This window comes from Musca autumnalis, unplaced genomic scaffold (genome assembly GCF_047663935.1).
Source record: "Musca autumnalis isolate F117 unplaced genomic scaffold, ASM4766393v1 scaffold_2, whole genome shotgun sequence".
In the NCBI taxonomy this organism is placed as follows: Eukaryota; Metazoa; Arthropoda; class Insecta; order Diptera; family Muscidae; genus Musca; species Musca autumnalis.
Window position 1 is genome coordinate 133535946 of NW_027411755.1, and position 23491 is coordinate 133559436.

Genomic DNA, 23491 nt, shown 5'->3' on the forward strand with positions numbered 1-23491 from the left:
TACTGAAGCCGAGGACAAGGATGCCAATAAAGCTGAGTATGTAGTACAGGCCGATCTTCCGCTTTTCGCCAATAGGAAAGATTCTAGAGGCACTACTCTTCCCCATGATGAGAATCAGTTTCGCAGTTTCCCAACATCAGCATTCCCGAAAATGCACAGTACCGCAACAGCATTACACGCCATGTCCACACATACCAGTCGAGGACTGAACCAGAACAGGCCGTGTGACCGAATAGTTATGGTGGCTCTTGACTTATCGATGGCTTTCGATACCGTCAAGCATGAAAACGTTTCGAAGATGTAGAGATGACTTCCCTTCAGCCTTGTTTGAAACGCTGGGCAATCAAGAACATGTGTGGAAGCCAGTCGCTTGTAGTATTCAGAAAACAGAACCCCAAGACCCCTAGAGTGAAATTGGGAGTTACCTCAACTTTTTAACCTATGCTTTTTAGATATTCCACAACCTCCAGACGGCAGTAGAGGTCGTAATGTATGCGGATGATTTTAAGATCTGGGCATCGGTCCTATCGTCGATGATAGGTGACTTAGCGCAATGAAAATATCCGCCGCTAAATCAACTGCCACACTGTTTACCACCTTGACGGCTGAAATGAAGCTCACCCCGAACACATTGGTCGATGGTGCCCTGATTCGGATATTTGCGAGCATGTTTAAGTCCTCGGAAACTAGGAAAAAGGTACTCAAGTCGCTCTCTGGCAGATCAAGGGGTGCTGACATAGAAGCCTTGTTGGCCTCTTATAAAGCAATAGGCCGACCTGCGGTAAGCTATGCAGCTGCAGAATGCCGCCATGGGGGCTGCAACAGGTTGCCTCCTCATGACACAAGTGGACCGTCGTCACGAAGAGACGAAGATTTTGCAACAAAATTGGCTTGGGTGTTATCGCCATGATCTAATGGACAGGCTTACCCCACCCAGGCACGCCGGGAGAGATCTTCATAATCTGGAGGGAGTGGTTCAAAGTTATAAGCGATAACCTCTAGATCAACGAACCTATCTGGCGGGCTTGAATAGCATTAATACTGATGTAGTTGCACAGGCAGTACAAAGATACAGTCGAACTTGGAGACCGTCCTCATCCAAGGCAAATATGAGAGAGTTTAGTACGGTTAAGATCCGGACAATTCAGACTCGTCATATTAGGCCCGAATTGATTGAGCGATAATCAACACACGCTCTGGATTGGCGTGTCGTGCGGCTGCATTTGTTTTGCTGACCCCACTTACCTGTCTCCTGATTCTTTATGGACGCAGCCAGTCCAGGTTATAGAATTTTTGAATGTGCATACAGAAGAACCAGGTAACTAAATAAAATATACCAATGAACATCTTTGCGTTGCAACAACAATTATTGGTTTGAGCTTAGCTCAAAGAAAATATATTTTTCCCAGCTTCACGAAGTTGCCTTGCGGCTGAAAAACGCTAGTAGTTATTAGAACCATATAATAACGGTCACTTGAGACAAGGGATAGCCGAAAACAAATTATAGTATATTAAGACCTTCGTGGATTTGGTGTCTAGAGGTTAAAAATCATTTTTAGATACATTTTCTGAGCTAATTTAATCCGTGGTCGAAAACCGTCTCCATCTTAAATTGTGTACAGGAAAGGCAACTAATGATTCCATTTTACTTCAGAATATTTTATGGTGGAGGGTATAAAATGTTCGGCCCCACCGAACTTAACGATTTTTTACTTGCTTCCCTTCACTTGTTTGGTTTTATATTCCACTTCACAAATGTAAATTATGTCTTTTTATTTCTTCTTTCTTTTCATATCAATCACCATCACCATTATCATCATCTGCTGCGTTAAATGGAAATAATCACCTATTTTTGTCACATTGAACAGTGGAGTAAGTTACAAGTGACATGTCAGCAATTAGATTGTATGCAACGTCATGCCGAGGGACATGGAAATTTGTGGCACAAGCAGGCAATAGTCTTAAATGAAAATCATCACTATCAGCATCAACTTCAACAACAGCAGCAGCAACAAAAGACTGACACATCTTTAGCATTATCATCATCGGCATTGTCAACAACGACATCGGCATCGGCACTGGGGACAACAGCAAATCCAGCTATTCTCTCGACCTCATCATCGGCAGCAACAACTGTAACGGCATTAACAGCGGACACAACAATGACTACCACCACAACGGCGGATGTAGAAATTGATGCTGAAGCGGAAACATCATCAGCGGTGTTAAGTGCGGTTTCCCATGATGGATCGACAACGGCACCACCCTCATCATGTGGCTCCTCACTTATAAAGACTCCCATCAGTAGTAATGTAACAACTTTGCTGGCATCGCCTGTTGATGTCGAAAGTGCTGCTGGTCAAATGAGCAGCACTAAAAAATCTTTAACAGTTACGAACTCTTCTGGCATATCCACCCATTTGCCAACAACATCAATTGCATTTAATCATCATCATCACCAATCCTCCTGTAGTGGCTCCAACACGGGCAATGTTCTTCCCACATCCGCATCCTTAGCAACAACAGCAGCAGTTCCACATGCCAAGGTTTCGAATAGTTTGTCATCATCCTCCCCATCGTCATCATCGGTGGCATCAAAGGCAACAGCTCAAGCGAAGAAGCCAAACGATTGGGTTGTAATTCCGGTGTTTGCGGATATTGTTAAATTGGCACTGGCAGGACGTGAAGACTGTTTACAGCGGTAAGTGTATTACATGCAAATCAACAAATGAACACACAGACACACACAAACACCCATCCACAGACCAATGTAATTAGTTAAAAGTTTGTTAGTTCGATGATATGATAATAAGGATAATCATACGAACATATGGCCATTATGTGTTTCCTGTTCGTTGATAGCGATCATAATCGGATGACTTCTTTCCATTCATGCGAACATCAAAGTATTCAAATAACTGTTGCTCAGGGAGTTAAGCTAAGCGTTTTAATGAGAGCAGCAACACAGTGCATCCGCTTAACTAATTATTACATCTTTTAATGAAACTTAAAATTTAATTAAAACCATAATGTCACTAAAACAATGTTTAATGTTTTTTTGTTATTGTCATAATAAGCCTTACTACCATGAATACGGTGAGTTGGTTTCAATGTGATTCATTGCACTTAGAATTCCAGGGAGAAAAAGTGGCTTTGCATTGACATTCAGACTATACTCTAATTAAATTGTATTAAAGGTGTCCCGAAGAGAATTTTAGTTTGGAAATTAAAACGAACAAGTAAAAAGTCCTTCACCATAAATATTCTTCACCAAAATGGAATAATGAGTTTCTTCTCATACCCCAAATGCGTAAATTATCTAATCTAAAAAAGTATTCAACCAGGTGGTACCCTACTATGAGGGCTAAATGAAAAGTGCGGAACTATCTTGACAATTTTGGAGAAAAGTTGTGTAACTGCAATGTAGCTTAGACCCTCAAAATACCGATCAGGTGGTAGCTTAATATGGGGGCTATATGAAAGTGCGGAACTATCTTGACAATTTTTGGAGAAAAGTTGTGTAACTGCAATGTAGCTTAGACCCTCAAAATACCGAAAACCAGGAGGTATCGTTATATGGGGGCTATACCAAAACATGGACCAATGTTGACGATTTTTGGTGGAGAACTTTCGTGACCACAAAAAAAACTCAAATATCAAGTTGCAGATAGTTCGGTAAAAATTGAAGCCCAAACCCTCAAAATCCCAAAAATAGGGAGGTACCGTTATATGGGGGCTATACCAAAACATGGACCCATTCTGCCGATTTTCTCCGTGTCCACTGAGAACCTCTAATGTCAAATTACAGCTAGTTCAGTTAATCATTTTAGCTAAAATCCTATAAACACCGGAAAATCGGGTGGTACCGTTATATCGGGGCTATACCAAAGCATGGACCTATATTACCAATTTTTTGAGAAGTGTTGCGACCTCTACGAACCTTGAAGTTAAATTACAGATAGTTAGGTTAGTTTTTATCTAAAATCCTCAAATACCGGAAATTGGGAAGTACCGTTATATGGAGGTTATATCAAAAAGTGGAAATATTTTGAAATTTTTTAGTGGAAAAGTTTTATTACGGGCAGTTCCTGTAAAACAACGTAGCTTAAGCCCCTCAAAATACTGATAACGGGGAGGTACTGATATATGGCCAAAACTTGGTCCTTAAGCGTCAAATTACAGCTAGTTGGTTGACATTGTAGCTAAAATACTCAAAATACCTAAAATCGGGAGGAACCGTTATATGGGGATTATATCAAAACATGGACCTATGTTGACACTTTTTGGTGAAGAAGTTTCGTGATCACAGATCTACGCCTTTTACATTAAAAGTTACTAGTAAAGACATTTTTGAAAAAAATACGATCCCGATGCTATAAAACTCGTTTATAACATCGCCACAAACTAACGAACTTTGGATCTATCGGTATGAGCCGTTAAAAAACAGCAATCGACCATGTGGGTCTTCAAAGACGAGCTAAATCAAACGAAAGTTGTTCATGGAAGAAGCACTTCGAAGCAAATATTTTGTATAAATATTCTAAAATAAAAATAGAAATAGAATTAGAACGGCTCCTCCTGATATTGTATATTTGAAGGATTCAGCATCATTCTTCTTCTTTATTTGCCTATTCGTTTTACGAATTTATGGCGATCAGTGCAATTACATAAAATATATTACATTATATTAAGTGCTTATATGTATTTATAAGTTGTTTATTATTTCAGCAAAAGATTGTCGATTTCTGCACCTGCTGAGTAGAGTTGAGGCATCATTTATGCCGGTCCATTCCTGAATATTGTTAATCCAAGACTTCTCTTTTCTTCCCCTGGACTGTCTGCCTTCTATTCTGCATCGGATGATGTTTTGGAGTAGTTTGTATTTGCTGTTTCGCATGATGTGTCCAAGATATGCTGTTTTTCGTTTCTTTATTGTACGTATAAGCTCTTTTTCTTGGTGTATTCTTCGCAGTACTTCATTGTTCGTTACAAACTTGGTCCATGGTATTTTTAGAATTCGCCTGTAAGTCCACATCTCGAAAGCTTCAAGTTTTTTCATGTCAACTGCCTTCAGGGTCCACATTTCGACTCCATATAGCAAAACAGACCATACATATGTTTTCAGATATCTTAGTTTTGACTTTATAGTAATATCATGACTTAAAAAAAAATTTCTTGTATTTTACAAAAGCTTCTCTCGCCATTCAGCATCATTATCAACCAAATAGATGACATTTGGTATTTGGTCATCGATGGGGATATACAATTTCCAGAGAGAATTATCAGTAAAGGTCAACAGAGAATTATCGGTACCCCACGATTTCGGTGTTCCAACGAAATGACCGAAATTTGGTTGTTAGTCTTCGCTAAGGGTACAAAACATTATAACTGGTACAAAACATCCCTTGCAAAAATCATTGAAATTTAATGTGAATATGGTAGTCTCAGAAGATTGAAAACTTAGTCGAAATAAAATATCCATATATCGTCACATGAAATGCCCAAAGAACGTAACCATCAAAGGGTTACGTCTTTGGGCATTTCCAAGTGACGATATTTCCAGGTTTTAGTCTAGCCCCCATGAACCGGTATTGCCAAATTTATGTATTTCAAGAATTTTTTTGTCAAATTTTCAAACCGAAATTGCTGTAATTTGGTATTGGATAATTGTAAATATTGGTCCATGTTTTGGAAAGAACAGCGATATGAGATCTCTTAAAGTGGCTTTGCTACATTTTCCTTGTGAAGTGAATGTAGTTGGTATTTTGGAATCTCAATGTGTAGAAAACGTCAACACAGAAAATTATCAATATAAAGTGATTTTATCAGTTAAGATAATCTACTCCTCCAAGAGATAAGCCTTAACGTAGAGAAGAGCTTAATAATTTCATAAATGAAAAAAAAACTTGTTGTTCCTATCTACTTCAGTATAGTTCGTGGTGAAATGTATAAAAAGTTCGGCCCGGTCGAAATTAAAGTCGTTCTCACGGCTGAAACTCAATGGATTTTGTTGCTAGCCTTGCTTTCGTGGCCTCAAAGCTAGAAATTAATGGCCTGTTTCACTAAGACGATTCGAATTCAAATTCGAACTACTACCAAACTTCTGTTTTTGGAAAAATATTTAATTAAATTTGTTTTCAATCAAACAAAATATTCTACAAAGAAGCCGATAGCCGTAGTCGCTATTGCTTTTAGCTATAAGATTATTATAATTTTTAATTGTAATAAATATTTAAAATAAATAAATAAATAAATAAATAAATAATAAATATTCTACAAAAGGAGGAGTTTGGTAATAATTCGAACGAATTTGAATTCTAATCGTCTTAGAAAAACAGGCCGTAAAATATATAATGATACACTCAGTAAAATGTATGTTAGAATATGTTTGGATCCAAACAAATATATGTTTGGGACCGGTTGCAAACAAATATATGTTTGGATCCAAACATAATATGTTTGGGTCCAAACAAATATATGTTTGCAACATTTTGTAACATATCTCAACTTGATATGTTTGGGTAAAACATATTTTTTATGTTAGAACATTTTTTTCATGGGTGGAGAGAGGATGTTTGTCAACGAGAGTAATAACAGTGCTCTCGCGGCTGTGGAATGCTGTTTTATAATAAAGAGGTGTGTGTATTGTATAATAGAAGACGTAGAAGCGAAGAAGGGGGCTTTGGTGGCATGTATGCGTCAAACTCGTGTGTTTCTTGTTTTGTTGTTGTTAACCAACTTAGCTGGCGAAGAAGAAATGATATGAATTATATTTTTTTTCTTTCTTCAGTGTTTTAGTTGCCTTTGTAGAGTCAAGACGGTAAAGTGAGTGAATAAATCAGTGTTTTGTGTTTTCTTAAAGAAATTGTGCTTTTTAGTAAATTAAATGCCCAATACATTTTATATTGGACATTTTATAATTGAATCTGAAGTTGAATGGAAATTATTTTATTGGACAAGGAAGAAATCGCATTTAATATTGGTAATTACATACATACTTATGTATATTTGAAATATGGCATATCCATATTTATTTATTACATTACATAATCATTTGATTCTAGATGCCGATTCCCCGCTGTGATTTCAACTATGAGGACAATTTGTTTTATTTCATAACTGAGGAGTTGAACGCTTCTGTATCTATATATTTTTCCTTTTTAAAAGTGTGACTATTTACAAATTATTTCAATCAGTTTTTCTTTTATTAAAGTGTGTTATGTATTTCTTTGGAATTTTGTATGTACCTATGTGTTTGTTGTTCTTTTGCCTAGAGATAGCCAGTGAGTTCTTACTGAGAGCAAGTGAGCACACATTTTAAAGTGTTTTACATTGAATTTTACGCTCCCTTGCTCTCAGTAAGCGCCCACTGGTGCATGTGTTTGTTTTTTTTTGTGCCTTTTGGGTTTGTATTTTTTTGCACCCAAACATAAAATTGTTTCCACCCAAACATATCTACGTTTGCATCCAAACATATATATCTTTGCACCCAAACATAAATATCTTTGCACCCAAACATATATATGTTTGCAGACCCAAACATATATTATATTTGGGACTGTTGCAAACATATATATGTTTGCTGCAAAATATGTTTGGGACATATGTTAGAGAGACCGTTTTTTTTTTTTGCGTGTAGGAACTGAGGGTTAGGCCATTTTTTCTCCATTTATTAAAACAACAAAAATTCTTCAGATGAATAATAAAAAAAACTGTGAGCGTTTTAATTGATACATATTAATAATAATTATTGGCCCTCTTCCTGGATATCTTTGGCTCTCGAATTTATTTTTAAATTATTATAGAATGTATGGTTTATAGGAGGTATGAACTCTTTGAGTTCCTGTAAATCCTTAAACTTTGCAGCTTCAATGAATCTTCCTCCCGGATAAAGCGGTTCCAATTCAAAATTTACGTACTTGCTGAAGTTGCTTTTTGAAATATCAACTTCTTGAAATAAAACGTTTATGTCATTTGAATATTTGTATTGAATTATAAATGGCTTCGCATTTTGGAATCGAAGACACTGAATCTTAATCCATTCAACTTTTGAAGTCTTGTCTTCGGAGATTTTTCTGTTTGATACTAGTTTCTCAATTGAGGATATGCTTTTTATTTCATCTGTCGTCATCTGTACCAAGTGAAATGGTTCCCTTTTCTGCCGTGAGGATTAGGTTAGGTTAGGTTAGGTTGAAAAGAGGGGTGATGTAAGAATGCCAGTATAGGCCTGTTGTGCGCTCTAATTGTGGAAGAATAAGGGGAATAAATTTTTTTATTTTTTAAAATAAATTTATCAGTTAAGAAATTCTGTGCCATTGACATAATCTCTTAAGTTTTTGAACTCGCTTGCCCTTATTTGGTGGAGTTCTAGTATAGTGTTATTTCCTAAGAATTGGTTTCTTAGCGTCGCGAAGGCTGGGCAATGACAGAGATAGTGTTCCAACGTTTCGTCGTACTCTCCGCATGATCTGCATTCGCTGCTTTCTGCACAACCAATTTTGTGCAGGTGTGCTTGTAGCCCAAGGTGTCCAGTAAGGATGCCTGTCAGTCTACTAATGTCCTTTTTACACATTTGAAGGAGTTCCTTTGTTTTATCCTCGTCTGGGTTTCCCCAGAGGATTTTTGTGTTTTTCCCTTCCTCTTCAGTGTTCCAGAGGGATGTATGGGCGTTTTCTGCCCATGCCTTTAACTCTAGACGCGCCGCTTTTAAAGGCTTAGCGTTATCTAGGCTTATCGTAGTTTGCTCCCTGGCTTGCCATGTCAAGGAGTTAGCTATCTCGTTACCCCTAATCCCTTTATGTCCTGGTACCCATATAATGTTAACCGAACCATGGTGGGAGTAGTCGTTGATTGATTTTTTACACTGCAGGACAGTTTTTGGTTTCACCGTCTTGCTTGTCAGGCGTAAAAATGTCCTAATAATATTTTTTCCTTTTTTAAGTTTTTGCCTTTTTAGGGGCGAAGGTCATTATTTGTGAGATTTAATTAATTTAATTAATCGAGCTTTTTATGACCTAAGGAGATTACATTGAAAATTGATATCTAGCGAAGTCCTACACACACACATCAACCACTATGCGACGATCGTTTCGTTAGCTGGTTAGGCTAACATCATCAGGCATATTAGATGCTGTTGTTGTTGCTAGACAATTTTCGCCATTTGGAGCTCCTATTTATACATCCAAGATTGCAATTTTCCATTTGTGAAGTTCAAATTGAAGCTTTTTATTTCCAAAGACGACTCATTTGTCCCCCTTCTATTCCAGAAATCAAATTTTTCAATGTTGCATTCAAATTACAGTCGATGGCTTTTTTCCATCGTAGACTGTATATATGTCTTTCACATCGAAAGATTTTTAAGTGGATTGTGGTTTAGAACGCTAAGACGTCAGCAACATTGTCTGTTAGTTGGCGACGACCCAGGTTCGAATCCCAGCCGGGCTCAGCTGAATTTTTTATTTTTAAGTTTTTGCCTTTTTAGGGGCGAAGGTCATTATTTGTGAGATTTAATTAATCGAGTTTTTTATGACCTAAGGAGATTATTTATTTATTTATTTATTATTTTTGAATTCCTGCACAACAAGATTAACATCTTATAATTTAAAGTGTAGGATTACAATTACAAAACATATCCATCTTAATTTAATATAAAAGTTTAACTTTAAAATAATTAAATGGTTACAATTGCAACGTTTTAAAATAATTATCTTATCAATTGTGGATGGAAAGAAAGAATAGAATTCCGCTTGTAAATAATATTATGCATATACAAAATAGCTTCAGTATGTAAAAAAGAGTTAAAACTAATTCCATAAAGAAGGCGCGAGTATTCGGAAATGTGCTGGGTTCTGCTCCGTCCAAACACATAACGAGTAATACTATTAAAGCATATATTGAGTTGTTGCCTACTATCGGAATCACAATTGCTATAAAGTTCACAGCCATATATAAGACCAGGTACTAGAAAAGTTTTAGCCAATAAACGTCGCATGTTAAAGGGGGTGAAAGAGTGCGTTAGCCATAACGAGCGTAATTTTGAATAGGTTTGGCCAACAACCTGATTAATATGGTTTGACCAATTAAGTGTGGAATTAAAAGTTGCCCCAAGATTTTTTGCATGCGATACTATTTCAATTTTTTGCTTATTCACAAATATATTTATGTTTTCTGATTGAAGTGTTATTTTCTTCTGTATAATGAGACATTTGGATTTAGTAAGGTTCAAAAGAAGACCGTTTGCACTAGCCCACTTACAAACTCTGTCAAGATCAACGTTCAGGCATATTAGATGCTGTTGTTGTTGCTAGACAATTTTCGCCATTTGGAGCTCCTATTTATACATCCAAGATTGCAATTTTGCATTTGTGAAGTTCAAATTGAAGCTTTTTATTTCCAAAGACGACTCATTTGTCCCCCTTTTTTCCTTTTCAATGAGACCAAAATCTTGATCGCATGAAAGGAATAAGTGGCCAGACACTTAAAATTTGTGGTCTATCTGTTCCACTGAAAAGGTCGAATTATTGACCATGTATGTATGTGCAAATAGTGTTCATTCTTATGTTACGGTTTTGGCCACCACATTGATCGCTATACGTTATTAACTTCTTACATTTTACATTGACGCCAGGGCGTAAGTCAGCATAGTCATTTTAATTTTTTTGAAAATGTGGGTTAGGCCGTTTTGGCGCTAAGCGCTTCATTTACACTTTCATACGTGCCTCATCGAAATAATGGTTTTAGACCCCAAGTATGTTTGGAGGAAATCCGTTTCAGACAATTTGAAGTCGATTTTCAGGCTGAGTGGTGCACACGATAACTCTCGAACGGATGAACCGATTTGGTCCAAAATTTGACTTTCGTAATAATTTGTCCAAACTTAGTTTAAGTTCGAAGATGGGTTATATCGGTCCACTCCTTCCGGTACCTCCCCACAAAAATTGGAAAATGTTCGGAAAATTTGTGCTCACGATAACTCTTGAAGGGAGTAACTGATTTGGTCCATACTTTGCACATCGTGAAATTTCTACGAGACTTGGGTTCCAATATGGACCCAATCGGTCCACTCCTTTGGGTACCTCCCCCACAAACTTTCGGAAAAGTTCAGTTTAGGAGCTGCTCTCGAATAGCTTCGTTTTTTGTTGTAACAACTTGTATTCACTGGCCCCATACGATGGTATAAATTTCATCAGGGGTAAATCCACACTTTCTGAGAAAATAGCCTGAAAGTTGCAAAAAACCCGTTTGAAACCGTGTGTAGTGTAATAGGTTGGACGGCAAGATAGTTCCCGAACGGATCAACGGATTTGGTACAAGATTTGGCCTTCGTAATATTTTGTCCAAGCATCGTTTAAGTTCGAAGATAAGCCATATCGGTACACTCATTCAGGTACCTCCCCCATAAAAGTTAAAAAATGTTCGGAAAAATTTTTCACACGATAACCCTTGAAGGGAACGACCGATTTAGTCCATACTTTCCACATCCTAATATACCTACCAGGTATAGATCAAGTTCGAATATGGACAAATATTGTCCACTTCTTCGGGTACCTATCACACAACATTTCGGATAAGTTCACTTTAAGACCTGCTTTCGAAACTCTTTGATGTTTGTTGAAGCAACTTGCATTCGCTGCTTCAATTAACACGGTGAAAATCCTTACTTCTTGAGACAACAGCCCGAAAGGTGTAAAAAACCCCTATGGCACCATATGTTGTGGCTGGAGAGCACGGTAACTTTCAAACTGATAAACCGATTTGGTCTTCGTCATATTTGTACGATATTTATACACAATATCTCTCGAACAAATTTGGTCGATACTTTGGATCTCCTAATATTTTGGCCAAATTTAGTTTAGCTTCTAAAATGGAGATACCTTAGGGTACCTCCCCATAAAAGTTCAATATTTGTATCTAAGAGCAGTTTAAGGTCTGTTCAAAGATCTTTAGGAAATGTTTACTGATGCTGTTCCTTGTGGTCCTGTTTACAGCGATATTATGTTTTCCGTGGACAAGTCCATGCTTCCTGGCATATTTGTCCAAAATTTATACGATGACTCACTGAAATGACTAGTGGGCGCGATATATATGACTCCCAACATAATATCCACTTCCATAATGGACTATTTCGTCCATTCCATTAAGTGCCTCCTCCTGAAAAGACCCTAAATACATCCAATCTGTCCGTAGATGAATGTTTCAATTCACATAGGCTGAGGGTATATATTTGTCGGCAAAGCCGACTGATACTTTTTTACTTGTTATATATTTACTATAGAATTCCATACATGTTCGACCAGCGAAATCATATTCTGAATCATTGCATTCAATTACTCAATAAATCAATATTCAAGTTAAATTTATATTCTCATTGCCTTTTTTTGTGTAGTAGTTACAAATAAAATGGATAGCTACTAAAAATAATGCATCGTTTATTTAACAAATTACGAGATAAACTAAAACAACTTGCAGTTAAAATGAAAACCATTTACATGTGGAATATATTTGGGAGTTTTTCTATACATTCCTTCTTCCTACTACCCCACATCACAGTTCATTTTATTAATTTGTAGTTTCTCGTAAATAATTGAAATGCCTTTTAATGTAGCTTGGTACAGTGCACAGTGGATGCGCCCAACGTCAAAAATCAAAAAATTCATATCATCGTTTTAAAAAGTTTAAAGATGCAAATCGCTTCAAAACATTCCGACTTTTTCGAAACTCAACTCATTTTTCCATTTTTAGCGGTTCTTAAGGAGAAAAAGCCTCACAAACATGACTAATTTTGAAGAAAAAGTGTATTTAAAAATGAGAAAAAGTAGTTATATTCTATGCCTATTTATGAAACAAAGGACTATAACTAACTTAAGTTGAATCATTTAGTAAATTGTTTAAGCTTAATTTTTCTAGTTATGAAAATTCCTCTAAATTGTAAGGGTTGCCAAATATTTTGGTTATAATATTGGTCAAATAGAAAATATGTAATATACATAAATGTATGGATTTCCTTAAAGTTTAAGTTACATTCCAAGAATTCGCAAGAATGGCGTACCAAATTGAAGCCTAGCGCCTGTAGATTTCAAAACTGTTTAAACTTTTTGCGGAATTTTGCGGTTTTGACAATTATGACCAAAAGTTTAACTCCTTTTTTAGTTGCTGAATTTATTTTATTTTTGATTTTTTGTAAATTATTTTTATAATCAATATAATGTTTTTGTACTATTAGAGATTTCTATTGTCATGGTAACTTAGACTCGCATTAAAAACTCGTGAAAGAAAAAGACAAAATTTTGGACGTATTCACTTTAACAAATAATTTTCTTTATTGGGACACCCTAATGTTGGGCCACGCCAAAACGTGGAGATTTTTCCCTGCACTAAGAACTAAAAATACATTATTACAGGTACCGAAAAAGGATGGTAACCCTGTATGGAGGGTGTAGTGAAAAGTGGACCGATATAAAATTTCTTTATAAGGTGGTGTTCTGAACTCTGAGTTCATTATTAAAACCTATTCGGTTGGAATATTTGGTTGACATCTGCCCAAATAAATCGATATATCAACCATATGGAGGGTAAAGTAAATCATGGACCAATAGACAAAAATACTTCTAAATAATATACCGAACTGAAATTGTTGTTAATGGGTCGTAGGGGCTTAAAAACACTCTAAGTAAAATATTGGATCATTCTGAATTGAAGTACTTTACTGTTACCTACACATTTTTCAACCGAATTTGCTGTAATCCGGTACCATGAGTTTTTAATGCATAGTAAACCTCCCTGTGAAAAATTGTCAGTATTGGTCCATTATTTGGTATACTCCCTATATGTTTTTATATCGATTTATTTAGGCAGATGTCAACCAAATATTCTTAGCGAATATATTCTTATAATGGACTCAGACTTCAGAACACCATCTTATAAGGAAAAATCATATCTGTCCACTTTTGACCACAGCCTCCATATAGGGTTAACATTATTTTCTTGATACTTTGTAGGATTTAACCACATTTGTCTGCAGAATTACTTGTAATAATGTATTTTTGGTTCTAAGTGCTGGGAAATCTCCACTTTTTAGCGTCGTCCAACATTAGGGTGTCCCAAAAATAAAATAAGTTATTTTTCTTTCGCGAGTTTTCATTACAGCTCTAAGTTACCATGAAAATAGAAATCGGTAATAGCACAAAAAACATTATATTGAAGCTAAATGTAAGAAAGCATAATAAACTTACTTAAAAATATTCCAAAAAATATAAATTCAGCAACTAAAAAAGTGAGTTAGACTTTTGGTCATAACTGCCAAAACCGAAAATTTCCGCAAAAAGTATATACAGTTTTAAAATCTACATGTGCTAGGCTTCAATTTGGTACTAGTGGCCATTCTTGCGATTTTTTGGAAAGTAACTTAAACTTTAAGGAAATATATGGCAACCCTTACAATTTAGAGGAATTTTCATAACTAGAAAAATGAAGCTAAGGCAATTTACTAAATAATTCAACTTAAATTAAGGCGTTAATAATAGTCCTTTGTTTCATAAATTCGCTTAGAATATAACCAACCATTCTTTCTCATTTTTAAATACAATTTTTTCTTCAAAATAAGTCATGTTTGTGAGGCTTTTTTTCCTTAAGAAGCGCGAAAAATGGACAAAATAAGTTGAGTTTCGCAAAATTTGGAAAGTTTTGAAGCGATTTTCATTTTTAAATTTTTAAAACGATGTCATGAATTTTTTGATTTTTGTCTTTGGGGGATTCCACTGTGCATGAGTGGTAGAAAAAATAATAAATGAACAACAATTCCAATTAAACTCTAAATGAATATCGAACATTGACTGCATATATTCCCAAATGAAAATCATCAACAATTTTTTTTTAAAAATAACACACAATTGAAATTTGTGGTTTGAGTTCTGTAATTTGCCACAGAATAAATTGACTAACTGACTGACCAAGTAAATGATTTCATGCTTGGACATATGCATGCATTGACTATTCATTCAATATAGAAAACTTCCAATTAACTTTCACAATTTTCCGAACATCTGAAATTACAACAATGTATTGCTGTTTGGTTATTAACAACAATGCATTGTTATTAATGGTTATAAATTGTGGTTAAACAGTCGCAATTAGGTAAATTTTGGTCTAATTCAAGAAATAAGAATTTTATTGTTATTGTTACTAATTTAAACATGTTTATTGAACTGTTGAAACCTCAAGTTCACAAAAGTCCCCTGAACTGAGATTTCAATAAATACATGTGCTTAATTGGTTGACAAGATAATCAAAGGGTGATTTCTTAAGGTACATACATACATACATATATGTATTTTATATTTATATTACTGAGTAGTTATTATACCCTCCACCATAATATCGAGGGTACAATTAAATTTGTCATACCGTGTTACAAACGGAAATATGTATTGGTCGGAGACCCTAAATAGTATATATGTATATTCTTGATCAGTAGACATCGGATTTTGCATATTTGCATATTTTTTAATATTAAAGATACGAAGATTCTGATTGGACCAAAATTCGTTTCAAAGAAATCTAAATTCAATGGCAGGGTCATATTTCGTATTTATTTTGCATATTTGCATATTTTGCATATGCACAAAATGCTAAAAATATGCAAAAAATATGCAAAATATGCAAAAAATATGCAAAATATGCAAAAAAATATGCAGAATATGCAAAAATATGCAAATTATGCAAACAGATTTTGATCGGAAATCGTCATAAAAGTTGTAAAATTGTCATTTAAAGTTGGAAAAACCATCAAAAATACATAACAGTGTTCTAAACTAAGACTGTTAAACCGTTTAATGTCGATTTTTTCAGCAGATTATTATGTTATTGAGACCATTTACGACAGTGTGGAGTAGGGTATAAAAATATGGTATCGTAATACCATTTTTTATTATTAAACTATGTAAAAACATAAAATTTGATAAAATATCAAACGTTTTATGTAAAATTCAATATTTTTCTTTGTCTTCATTTGTAGCATTGGGCTGGTTTTAACTCGAAGGATCAAATCGATCTCGGATTTTTTTAGCCGGGGAGCCGCCTAAACCTTTAGTATTGTTAGATTTTAAGATTGCTAAGTTTGAGCACAATTGGAATATGTTAAAACGTGCTACTGGGGCCTCGAAGTTATGAAAATCCAATTGTTTTGCTATTTGGCGACTTCGATGACCCATATATGTGGAACGGTTAGAGCTATTTGCCCGTATTATGCGTTCAATTAAAGGCCATTCTGTTCTTAACATTTCTTGCTGAACAACAAAGTACGTAAGTGTTCTGAATTCGATATAATAAAGCCAATGTCCCGAAAAAGGCCTTAGGGCAAAAATGGAGTCTATTAAAAAATTCTTCCTATATTATCAATTTTTGTGAATGAAAACGAATATATTTTACTTTATTTGAAAATGTTGTCTATTAGGGCGAATATCTATTTTAATTTTAATTTATTTCACGTTGGAGTCGAGCTTAATGACCGGTGATGTTTGCAAGTGAAAAAGGAAAGCCGAAGATTCGAACCCACACAAACACCATGTTTCGCCTTTTGTAGAGACTCATCAGACATATCGGCCGTGGAATGGCTTCGCTATCCATCAAACATTTCCTTTTTCAAATGCAATTTTGTTTTTACAAGATGGACATTTGTACATTCATTGTATGGCCTCAATGACAAACGCTTACACTTTGTTCATACATATTTAAATTTACATAAGGACTGACATAATGTGGGTTTGGAGCCATTCTGGGTACTGATGACAACTTGGTGATGAACTCGACTCCTTGCTATGTCGCTCACAATTTTCAAGTGGTTTTTTTGTATTAAACTCAATCTATTGTCTTTATTTCTTTTCAACCTATTGATAATGTTTGCCCAATATAACCTATATTATATCTATATAAACATTATCATGTTCATTACACGTTTAGTAAAATTAATAAACCCAAACTCTCACTCAGTGTTGTCGTGTGGGATAACAAATAAATAAATAAAATAGAAAAAACATTCTAGGGGCATTAAACCAGTCTCGAACGATTTAAACGCAAGGTGCTTCCCTCTCAACAATTTTTCTAACAAGTTTGTACAGTGGTACAGAAGTTCTCGACCTAATATCTGCTGAGCTGTTTAGTCCCCAATTATTCTAGGCATCTGTACACCACCGACGTAGCCCCGAAATGATTTTCGATCCCATAGGATATTAGCTTATGCTACACATTGTTTTGTTAATTTTTGAATAAAATTTTAAAATGTTTTAAATTTTTCAAGAAATATGTAAAGTATTTATAGAAGTAAACAGAGAATTATTTAAACTACATTGGTATACTTATTGTCCAACATATTTGAAAGTATAAAGACTAATGAACCTAACGTGGCTTTTTGAGCAATTTGTTAAGTTTAAAGGTGTTTAAGTGTTTATTCGTAATTTTAGGCTGACTGCAAGTGTTACTGAGTTCAGAAGAAACTGTTTATTGTATTTTTGAGGCTTATAAACATCATCTAGACAAAACATTTTTGCGATCTTTTGTTTTTGAAATTTTTGATAAGAGGGAACAAGTTGAGTTTAGGGCCCGGTCCCGGATCTTGATGATATATATACCACAGATAGCCCTTGGGTTTCTGATCTAACGTTATAAATATTGTCTTGCACAAGTCCATACTTCCAGGGTTATGGGCCTTCAAAGTTCCACAATCACCAAAGACATTTCTCATACCCATGTAAGCCCCACGGCCCCGAATTTTTTTTTTAATTGTATGGCTTTTTCCAATTGGCCGGCCTTCGGCCGTCGATTTAAGACTTTCTCCTATGGACAGGAGCCAATCTAGGGCACGGGAACAACTTTTTTTTTAATTTAAATTTTTTCTTACGTTAACAAGGGAATTTTCAGAATTTCAGAGGCTCATATCTCGGGAAGTAGGAATTGTGCAAGACAAAATTTATATCGTTATATTCAGAAACCCAAGGGCTATCTGTGGTATATATATCATTAAGATCCGGGACCGGGCCCTATACTCAACTTATGTCGATAAGAGTAATTCAACAATAAAAGATACAATCGTTGCTTAATTTTGTGGTTTTAAATTTTTGTATATAGTTTCTAACACGTTTTTGGAATGAACTATTTTGAACATCATAACAATTACAAATTCTGTATTATGTTTGAAATTTGCAAAAAAAAAAACATATCAACCATTTTTTATGATATAATTCTGTTCCACCGCAGTGTCGCCCGTTGAGATTATTTGAAACTGGTCTCTTGCTACAAATAGTAAATGCCTATTGTACAAAAAAAGGATTTTTCTGTCGTATTTTTATGTTTTGTTTGACCTTTGAATGATAATAAAATCAAGATTATTGAGGTTAAAGTTTATATTTTATTTATTGCATATTATTTCCAATATTGGAAATTACATGAATTTCATCTTCATTGTATTTTGGGAAGTACTTTCAATGGATACACATTCCTAGAAATGTTCCTTTTCCTTCTTTGGCAAAGGACTTTGTGACGACAAACGAAATCAAAAAAAAACTGGTCGGAAACATATACTTCTTCGTCAAAATCTCAACAAGAATCTGTCGGCTTTACGGACAGGAATATACCTGAGCCTGTGTGAACTGAAACTTTCATCTATGGACAGATCGAACAACGGCTACACAACCAAAATCGCTAAACCCAAAGCTATGTATTAGGAGATTTTCAAAATTGTGTAGCCATTTGCGGACGTATGAACTTGCCAATAAAATATAGATTTTATCATTGATCACAATTGTTGGCGAAGAAGAAGAAGAAGTAGACCGAAAATCACCATCTTCGAACTTTATACAAGGCTCGAAGATATACCGCGATAAAGTTGTCGTGCGCACCAACCACTACACATGATTGCCGTAGGTGTTCTTTACAGCTTTCGGGCCATTTTCTCTCGAAGTATTGACTTGCCCCTGCATAAACATGTACTGTAGTAATAGAAGACCCTAGAACGCTTGTTGCAAAATACCAAAGCGTTTCCCGAGAGGTATTTTTGTTTATTAATTTATTTATTTAATATTTTTACTTATAACTAAATTATTACCATAAAGGAAGTGAAGCCATATTTACTAATTATCCAGAGAGGTCTTAAACTGCACTTCCCTGAAAATTTTAGAATACTCTGGTGGAAGGATATCGAGAGAGTGGATCGATATTGTCCATATTCGAAGTTGATCGAAATGTGACAAAATATAACGAAGGCCAAATTTTGGACAGAGTCGGTTGATCTGTTCGAGAATTATCGTGTTCTCCAGCAGCCACCCAGATGGACGAACATAGCTAAATTTTCTGAACACATTTCTTCCAAACACTCTTTGTCCTTAAAACCGTTATTTCGATGAGGCACATTTTGAGTAAAGGCTAAGAGTATAAAAAATGTAGATTGGGAAAAATAGGAAACCAGAATTCTGTAAGAGAAGTCCGACGATTGTCCCGCGATTGGGAACTAGAATTTCATCATGGATAGACTCACTCTTGCTCAGCATTAGTTCTCTATCAAGAAAACCACAATGAGCCTTCAGAAATTCTTTGCGATAAATCTACGATTAGACACCAAAATAAACTTAGGAAAATAAATACGATAGGTTTCTTTGTGACAATAACAACGATTGAATTTCCGAAATTGACCATATTTTGACGCGGCAGCGTGATAAAAGACAAAAAAGGAGACACGTATCTCGGCGTTTTTTCTTTATTTATATAACTCCTAAATATATCTGTAAATATAAAAAATACTACTGGATAACGCCATGATATCCGAACGTTCCCTCTGCATAAATCAATTCTCTACTAATCCCATTTTCCTTCCATAAATTGCTCAATAGAATTCGAGTGGAAAATTGAAGCCGTGATTTTGAACTTTCGTGAAGTAGGAAACAAAGGAAAGGTCCTCAACATTCCATGTAAACAACAAAATTAAATGTTAAGATATTTCTAAGGTTTTCCGATTGTATACTCTTTCTTTTAGTCTTACCGAAGTGATATCACTGAATTACATAACATTCAGTGTAGTTGTGAGTTATTTGATAAATGATACATCCAAAAATAAATGCTATTATTAATATATCCATTGTTTTGAACATATATTGACTCTGATATATTGTCAAAAAAAAAAAAAAAAAAAAAAACAAGGACATTGGCCAAGAAGTCTTACGTCATTTTAACTAAAATATAGTAATGAACAATATTTCATCTGTAATATAAGCCTAAAATAAGGCTTACGTCTTTGCTAAATAAGAAATTTTCGCTAACATGAACTTTCAAATGTTGGTCAGGTGGGCCCCCCCGAAATGAAATCCTGGCTACGTCCCTGCTGTACACTGCTAGTTCTTGTTTCTCCCATGAGCTACTGTCAGTTTCAGGAACGCCTAGGAGTTGTTCTTTACCTCCATGTGATACCAGAACAGCAACCGGTTTTTTCTTCTCTGTTTTGAGAATATCTGGTAATAGTTTTCCATGTCAGTGCACGCAAATAGCCTCGTTCCTTGAAGTTGTTGCGTGTATTTTTCACGGTTTATACTCCGCTAATCACCGGATGAAGCTTATAGAGATCTTATATTTGTAGGATCCTGTCCGATAGCTTCTACTGTTGCCAAAGTGATACTAGTAACGTTCCTGTACACCTTACAGGGGTTCAGCACCAATGACTGTTTTATAGTTACGATTTTCTTGAATTCACGCTTGATTGTTTTCGGGACAAATGGTTCTTCGGACTCTACGATACGTTTAGCATCAAACAAGACCTAGACCTCATTGAAAATGTATTGAAATATGAAACTTGACACACAAATTTCAGAAAAAGGAAATAACAACATGATTAATAATCTGTGGTATCTTAGTCCTGGAACTTGCTGAGCTGGCATTGTTTGATCCAACGGTGCAAAACGCCATAAAGAGCCAAAAGGCGACAAAAATCTTAACACAACAAAGATTCCAATTTCTTCAGAAATATTCGATCCAAACTTCCAAAAGAGCTACTGCCAAATTTCCTAGAAAAAGGTGTGCCATAATTCTTGTTGTTCAAGAGATTAAACATTAACTCCGAATTTCCAGGAGGCGCAAAGGATGGTAAACAAATTGAAAATTGCGAACTACATAGCGAGCGTTCTTCAAGTAGTCAGCTGTACCTAGATAGCTCCAAAACCACATGATGTCTGACTCTTGAATAAATATAAATTAGAACAAAATGTAATGTTTTCATTCCAAAAATTTATAAAAGGAAGAAATTTAAAAGACTCCATTTTCGCACAAGGCGTACATAGTCACGTTTTTCGGGACATTGCACAGTATATCCACTCGCATGGAGAAAGTGACCAAAAATATTTTGGATTGTAAAAATCAAGCCATTGTGCCGGTTACAGCTTTGTGCTGCTGCGAAGAGTGTTTTAAGAAACCACGAGCGTGGCATTCTCCACCCTTTCCCCTCTGGAGGGGGTATACGGTAAGAATTGTTTTATGTTATTAATACAAAATGACACGAACAAAGGTCCCGATTATCTTATGATGCAACAATAGGCTTGGGAAACAAAACAATCTCCAAAACAACATAAAATCCAACCAATTTAGCGGATTAAAAAAATCAATATTTTTGTCTGAAAATTGCTAAAATTTTTAATATAGATTTTATAGCGTTCTTCCTGGAAGGCACGTACCGCCAACGCAAGACTAATTCGGAAGAAGATTTCTTCATCTTGGAACTGATGCCAATTAAGTTTATGTAAGTTATCAGATAACAGAGTTATACGCTAATATATCTATTGAAACCTTATTCTATGGCAGCTTTAGTCAGCGACCCACCATTTATAGTCTGGCACTAGATGGCAGCTGATTTTAATACAGAATAATCTTAAACCCATAACCTACTTTGGAAAATTATTCCCGAGGTGGGCACTGGTGGGAATCATGACTAAAACCTTAGGTCAAATTTAAGTATATGATCGAATTGACACTACAAAATACACTAAGAAAATATGCAGCTAACTAGAATGAAAATTAAGCTATTACCTCCTCCCTCCAAATCCACTATAATATTTTGCAATACGTATTAGTTTTGTGATATTTTTAATCTACATATTTACTTGCACTTAAAATATTGGTTGCACTCACCACAAAAAATATTAGTCAAATTTTCCGACGTTTGAAGATATTCTTAAGAAGATCGCGTTCAAATGAAGCAAAAACTAAAATATTTTTAAAAAGTTCCATGTAATAGCTGTCAGAGTTGCCAAATCTTATACCAAAATTTGACATTATTTTTTTTTAGTTTTGGCCAATGGGTGGATCCACTGTCATTGCATATTTTGCATATTTTTTGCATATTTTGCATATTTTTTGGCATATTTTTTGCATATTTTTTGCATATATTTTGCATATTTTTTGCATATTTTTTGCATGTTTTTGATATGACCCCAAATATCGAAAAATTGACCCTTAAAACGCCTAGATCCAAAATTTGAGTCCAATCGAATGAGAAAGAAAAAACATGCAAAAATCCGATGTCTATTGATCAGCATACAATTCTAAGTCGACTTAACCGTGTCCGTCTGGCTGAATGTCTGTCCGTCCGTCCGTCTGTTGAAATCCAGATACAGGTCGCAATTTTACGATAGAGTTCTATAATTTGGTATGGAAGTTTCTGTTACTCCTAGGATGATTGGTATTGAAAATAGGCTAATAGACTAATCTTTTCAACTGAAATTTATCGGTATGGGTTCACGCCTTCATATAACCCCAGAGAACGGCTCCTTCCAATTGTCGGTATTTTGAAGGTTGTGGCCTCAATATACCGACGAAACGGGTGAAATGGGGTATTTCATCTTCGTTGGGGTTCCTAAACTTTCCAGCTGAAATTTGTCGGTATATATCCACGCCTTCATATAGACCCCAAAGAACGGCTCCTTCTTACTATAACTTCGTATTTAGTTTTCTATGGGTGAATAATATATTCTAGAAGAGAACTATCAGTATAGGTCCATATGTTCATATAGCTCCCATAAAAGTGTACTTAGTCCTCTTAGGGACCAAAAAACGTTTTGATATAGCCCCTACAGAACTGTAGCTTCCAACTTTCGATAATTTGAAGGTTTTAGCCGCATTATCGTACATTATCGAAATGGTAATGGAAATTTGGCATATGTTACAGTCATTCATATAGGGTATATACTTAAATATAAACCTATAATGATGCGTGGAGATTTAGAATCCATTATCCATTTAGAATCCGAAATACCAAGTTACAGTCACTTCAGTAGAAAATCCATTAAACGACTTCACATGGGTCGGTATCGTTCACCTTCCAATCTGAGACACAGTTGTAAGAAATATGTTGACCTACGTATGCCAAAATTTGTATGGATAAATTTTACCACTAGCAACCTTCAACTGCAAATTAGGTCAGAAAATATAGCTGAAGTCTTTACAGTAGCTAAAGTCCTGAGGT

The 23491-nt window shown here is 35.3% G+C and overlaps 1 protein-coding gene across 10 annotated transcripts in view; it reads left to right on the forward strand.

Annotated features, from left to right (window-relative positions):
* LOC141394647 (uncharacterized) overlaps positions 1-23491 on the forward strand; it is a 992399-nt gene that overhangs the window by 389783 nt on the left and 579125 nt on the right. For all 10 annotated transcript variants that reach the window (XM_073969386.1, XM_073969385.1, XM_073969381.1 and 7 more), the window contains one exon: positions 1869-2701. In XM_073969386.1, coding sequence (XP_073825487.1) covers positions 1869-2701 — 833 coding nt within the window. The remainder of the gene's footprint in view (positions 1-1868; positions 2702-23491) is intronic.